This window comes from Crassostrea angulata, chromosome 7 (genome assembly GCF_025612915.1).
Source record: "Crassostrea angulata isolate pt1a10 chromosome 7, ASM2561291v2, whole genome shotgun sequence".
NCBI classification, from domain to species: domain Eukaryota; kingdom Metazoa; phylum Mollusca; class Bivalvia; order Ostreida; family Ostreidae; genus Magallana; species Magallana angulata.
Window position 1 is genome coordinate 6793598 of NC_069117.1, and position 6000 is coordinate 6799597.

The 6000-nt window shown below is 35.6% G+C and overlaps 1 protein-coding gene across 1 annotated transcript; it reads left to right on the top strand.

Annotated features, from left to right (window-relative positions):
• The first annotated feature begins 1698 nt into the window (after positions 1-1698).
• LOC128156479 (uncharacterized) lies at positions 1699-5522 on the top strand. Its single transcript, XM_052818647.1, has 5 exons — positions 1699-1818; positions 3009-3131; positions 3356-3592; positions 3890-4072; positions 4230-5522. The coding sequence occupies exons 2-5, from the start codon at positions 3059-3061 to the stop codon at positions 4457-4459; spliced, it is 723 nt and encodes a 240-aa protein (XP_052674607.1). The 5' UTR covers positions 1699-1818; positions 3009-3058; the 3' UTR covers positions 4460-5522.
• The last annotated feature ends 478 nt before the right edge of the window (positions 5523-6000 follow it).

Sequence of the window (6000 nt, forward strand, 5' to 3'; positions counted from 1 at the left end):
ATTAATCTGTTTCCTTGAGCAATTGCCAATATATTGAAACAAACACATCACATGTACATGTAGATCATTGCATTTTGGCACGTTCTGGAACCAACTAACCCTCCTATAATCAGTTTTTTCTTTCCTGTGTTTTGAATGATATCGCAAAAGAAAAACAACAGAATTTACATCTGGCTGAGGATCTAGTAAAACTAAACTACCCTTCCCATTTTTGAAGAATTATTTTGTTTTTTGTGAATGTATTCACATGTGCCTGTGTTTGTAGACAAATACTGTTGATTTTTAATTAGGGCTTGTACCATGCTCTGCAATTATCTACATATGTTCTGTTTTTTGTCATGCCATGTCGGAATCAATAACAAAAAATTCATTTTTTTACCAAAAGGAATAGATTTTAAATTTACTCCTGCTGTTGCGTCCAAAAGGATTTTTAAAGAGTGGTCAAAGTCAGTAAATTTTCCATTTAAAGTATTATGTTTGGTCGCCAAAATGTCAAAAGTTAATTGAGTCCTTTTTGTGTCCTCATGACCAGTTTTTGTTGGAGAAATTTCATCAGTTAATTTCTCTTTGTCCAACATTTCGAAAGTCTGAATCATTTTCATTGTCATTTACTTGTGCTTCAGTAGCAGAAACTATTTGGTCAAAATAACGATCAGAATAAGAATGGTCTGTCATCGAATTGTCATAGCCATAGTCAATGTCTGTTGAGGTTGCTTCAGGCTCTTATGAAGAAAGGTCACTGCCAAGAGGCAGGCGTTCATTATTTTCTTGCCTATGGTCAGAAGCAAAGTCCGAGATAAGGTCTGGGAGTCAACCAGGTCAACATTTATAGAGAGTGAATCCTCATTATCTCCTGCATCTAGAGATGAGTTAAAAGTGGGCATCATGGCAGCCGCCAGACAAGTCGGCATGGCAATATCTGCTGAAAATAGTAATATAATGCTTGGCCAAAATGGAAAATCGGACTGGCAGTTGGTGCGCCTATCGCAGTAGTGTTGGGAGGTTTATGGTATGTAAGGAGACGCAGAAGAAACCAAATCAATTAGAATAAGGATGAAAACAAAAGTAGAACAGAAACCCAGAAACCGAAAGCAGCGAATTCACCAAGCCGTAATGTTCCAGAAAACTCTGAAAAGGTATCAAAAATCTTTCCAGAAGAACTTGTGTATTCTTTTACGTTTAAGATATCAAGGCAATGAGGAAATAATGCTAAATATAAGACCTTCACAGTTTGAATAATAATTTAATTTATTGACTTTAAGATTTTTAGTGCTAGTATTGTGAATGGTAAACAGGAAACGTATATGATCATGATTATGTTGAATCAAATAAAACATTGAATTAGGATGTTGTATTTTTATTCATCTCTACAACAGTTTTATATATTTAATGTTTTTAGTAAATACTAATAACTAGTTTGCGACATCTAGGTTCGAAAATGATCAAATGACTATCCCTATCATCTGACTTCATCTACATGCTGTATAATACATGGATTAAATGGAAACACAAATAGAAATGCTGTGATTTTTCTGTTTTCATGAAAAGGAGCATGTGGCATTTAAATTTAGAATTTAAAAGTCTATAAAAAACTGGTCACTTCCAATATGTTAATATTTTAAGTATCTAAATAAGCAAAACAATGTGAACTGTTGTGTTAAGTGTCATTTTATTCCAATTATCATCTGTAGAAAAATACAAAGATGGTGGTAGAGGATTGTAAGGAAGCTCTCCGTCTCAACCCTTAATATCAGATAGCTCTGACAAGGCGAGCAACAGCTTGTGAACAAAGTGGGGATTTGACACAGGCCTTAGAGGGTATGTCATCTAATCTATTTTTAAAAAATCCTTTAATGATGTTCTTACTGTAAATCAACTTTAAGTCGTGACGACTTTATTTTGCGATTTACTTCCAAGGTTCGGAGGACCGCAGCCCTGAGGACGAGGGTGGGCAAGACGGTGACAATTATGTGCATGATTTCCTAAAGTCTTTCCTGGAGGACTTGTACTTATCTTTAAGTATTAGTTAGTATACTTGTATTCTTATCTAAGGTCTTCATCCGCAGGAGGAATAAGAAGAACCTTTATGATTTTCATGTTCAGATGAACCTACATTTTAGAAATTCAACGCAATATCAAAATCATGAAAAAGTAAAAAATCCATTTTTGTATGAGACTGATTAAATTTTGATGAGTTCCCATGGCACGGCCCCACATATCACGAGTTACGGCAACAATAAGATAAGGCGACACCTATACTCACACAGGGGCTCCAGGAGAAATAGACTCATTATTAAAATGTCATTTTGTAAACAAATTCAAATTAAGAAATTCTGCATGTCGGTTACTCATAAATAGGGCAATATTGATTGATTCATTAAAAAAATAATAAATAAATAAATAAATGAAATAAATATATAAATGAATTGTGCTGTATTTGCTTGATTAAAATAAAAACTCTAAATTAAAAAAAATCTAAATAAAGTTAACATAAGACTTGTAAAACCGCCCCTCTACGTAGCGTATGGTAGAGGAGTGATGTTTCTTACGAGTTTAAATTCAATTAGATTGAATAGAAAACATAAAACAAGGACGATGAAAATTTAAATTTGCTAAAGTATGCAATCAATTGAGGACATTACTATCTTAGGAGAGCTTGTGAAGCATTTCACCGAGTAAGCACTTCCACACCTAAGCGTATACACTCGGTCTCTAGGCAAATAATCCCCCGGCGTGTTCTCTCGCCGCTATTCTGCCTTTTACATTGGTTTTGAATTACTGAAGACGGAGAGAGTCTTTGTAACCAATGCAGAACACAGTGGATAGGACTTGGACCAATAGTCTACTTGGGATGTCTGCGTGTCTGCCCAGTCATTGACAGACGATTGGTGAATGCTGAAAGCATCTTTGTTGCGATAGGTCACAAGAAAGGATTGTTATTGATCTTAAAAGGTCCAAATCTTGCTCAACAAAATGAAACAAACAGTTAGTTTTCTTTATTTTCGAAGGTTATCTTAGTCAATAAAAGACGCAGCATTTTTGGGACAGTACTTTGAAAATGAAGCATTGTACATCTACTTCTACGTGTATTTTTACCTTACTTTGGATTCTACCAATGAATAACGTGGCTGGTAAGTTAAAAAAATATTTCTCTGTTAATAACGAGTTTCCCGATATCAACTAGTATGCAGTAATGTTAAGTATTTAATTTACTGGTTGAGTACAAAATTAACAACATTGCTCCATATCTGGGGCTTTAAAAAAGTAGTTTTTCTCGGTTTTCATTATTATTGTGTAAAATGAATTTGAAGTTTAAAATAGCTTACAGTAATAATTACAGCAATTCAAATTTCAGAATATTTGGAAACGGCATTTTCTAGAGTACCATCAATGAGTAACAAAATGGCGACCAGCAATATGCTATGGCAGATATCCGGCAGTAAGTTTGCGTGTTTGGCGGCGTGCGCGACAGACGCACGATGCGTTTCCTGTTTCCTGGACGGCCAGTCATACTGCAGCGGGCACTCCATGATTTACAGACCGACCAGCAGTCTCCAGGACTCACAGGGACTGTGGTACTATGAAGTAGAAGGTAATTATTGAAAAGCTGTGTGTTCGATTTGCTTTCTTTCTCTTAATCAAATCAAAATGGAACAATTTCAGATGGTCAGACACTAAGTGGCGAGGCTTTTTTTAAGTTAATTCATATTGTGTATGAAAACCTATTCTAAACCATGGAATTTAAGCTTGCAATGTATGATTGCTTGCATACCGATTTGGGTAGGCACGTCATGTCCAAATACAAGTCCGTGCATCTTTATGTCCATCTTTTTACAATAAAAGTTGTCCTCTATATGATGACTTATTAGACATTTTTTAATTATTTCAGACCCAGCCAGCAAACTCGGGTGCGTTGCAGTCCCAGGGGAAACCGGATATTGCGTCAAGCTGAACGTCAACAAACTATCGTGGTCAGACCAAGTAACGGCATGTGAGGCAGAAAACATGAGAGTAGCCTCCCTGACTCTAGACAGCAGGGTCACCTTTGTACAACAGTACCTTTTGGGCATTGGTAGGTAGAGATATAACATCATATCGAACACCCTTTACACACCACGAATCACAAACAGTTATCAAACTTACTAAGATAGAACTATATAACTACATTGTCATCGTTAATCTTGTAATTAATTGCCATTGATTAATTGGCTTCATTGGCATTGGTTTAGGACACGCTCAGGCTACGACCATTGGAGCACAGTTAGTGTCTGGTACATGGACCTGGATTTCCGGCGACATCCTCTCGTTTGCCTCCCCGCACTGGGGCCCGGGCGAGCCGACCTCTGGGCCGGGCGAGGATTGTGTCATAATGGCGTATGGTATAAATTATCAACTTAACGACGGGCAGTGTGGAACTCTAAAGTCATTCCTCTGTGACATGTACTTTGTGGCGAATTAAGCCGTATTATAGTTAAACATGCGCAGTGTGGTCAGTTCTGTTGTTCATTGTGTTATCAATGGAAAAATCATGTCGTGTATTCATTTGCAAGACAGTTCAGAAAGGATGACGAAAATTTGTGCTGATTCACCTTTAGCTAGTAAAGTTCTCGACATCTGTATTTTCATATTTGTAAAAAAAATGTGAGAACACAATTTTTTTTTAATCAATTATTTTCAACATGTCTGAAATATATTAGGTGGTCTTAAATAATAAGCTTGCATTGGTGACAAATCAAATGGCAAAGGCCAAATATCACAAACAAGCAAAAACCAATTTACAAAATGAAAAGATGCCTAGATAAACAATTATTACAACATGTATCTGATAGTGACCAGAACATCATTTTAAAATATCTAATTACATGAATTCCATAAAATTTGAAAACGTTCAATGGAGGCAAAAATTGAAAAAGAATCTCCAGCCGGTTTCAACCTCACTACTTCCGAGATTAAACGCAGGCGCTTTTTTGTTATTGTGGGAGAAAACAAAGAAGATGGGTTAAAAAGGCGTGTAAAGTGCCTGATATGAGTATAGATAACTATAAAATTGAAATATCAAAACATCTGATAATTTTTTTCTAATCTATCGAAAACAATATTTATTTATCATAACATCGATTTATGACCCTTAAATATCTAAATACTTAGAATAGGTTGATTCAAACCGGCGTACACGTGTCAAGGCCTCCAAATCGTGTCATTTTTAGAACTCCATTGCCTTTTCTTGTCTAGAGTGGCTCCATATTTTTGTCATAGTCTATATAAGGTTTAAAGGAAATCAAACCGATTTCAATCAACAAAAACGTGAAGAGATGACCCACTATACTTTAAAAATGTTATTTTGTAACCCAACAATTGAGTGTTTTAGAAATATAATACAAGCCTGTAAATTCGTGATCGAAGTCCCATATAGTTTACTGGAGTTTGTTGTGACTTAAATAGTTTAGTAGTTAGATCACCTTTAGTTGTTTTTTTTCTCATCGTTTGTTAAAATATTCAAAACTGAATATAGGTTTGTAAACTGGTTTAATAACTTTATCAAGTATATTTAGTTGGAAAAAAATAAATTTGAAATTGTATATTACGACTAACCTAAATGGGCATTTGCGCTATCTTGTTCCTGCATCTTCTTTGCGAACATTCAAGTCTCCTTAAATCTTCGTTGTGAATTATCTCAAAGACCTACATGTACATTGAGTGCGTCTCGTACTGTGACAATGGGGATAACAGGCCAGCATCTTTTCCTCGTTGTTCTTAGATTTTTACAGACACTTAAAAATGTATTTAAGAATATCAAGCTCTTGGCGTCAGTTTATTTGGAACTATTTTAACAAGACCTTGGACATTCAGCAGGGCGTAGCTATCTATTGCTTGCGTCAAAACAAGTTTAAAATGACGCGTTTTCAAGCGAAATATGCACAAAATGCGTAGTCTTAGCTGAAAAGCCAGACAAATCTTGCATATTTCAAAGAGCCATGGCTGAGTGGCCATCAATGAAAT

Coding starts and splice junctions, on each gene's coding strand:
- LOC128156479 (XM_052818647.1), top strand. CDS start 3,059: ATGAAGCATTGTACATCTACTTCTACGTGTATTTTTACCTTACTTTGG. Junction 3,132..3,355: donor ACCAATGAATAACGTGGCTG/GTAAGTTAAAAA, acceptor TTCAAATTTCAG/AATATTTGGAAACGGCATTT. Junction 4,073..4,229: donor ACAGTACCTTTTGGGCATTG/GTAGGTAGAGAT, acceptor GCATTGGTTTAG/GACACGCTCAGGCTACGACC.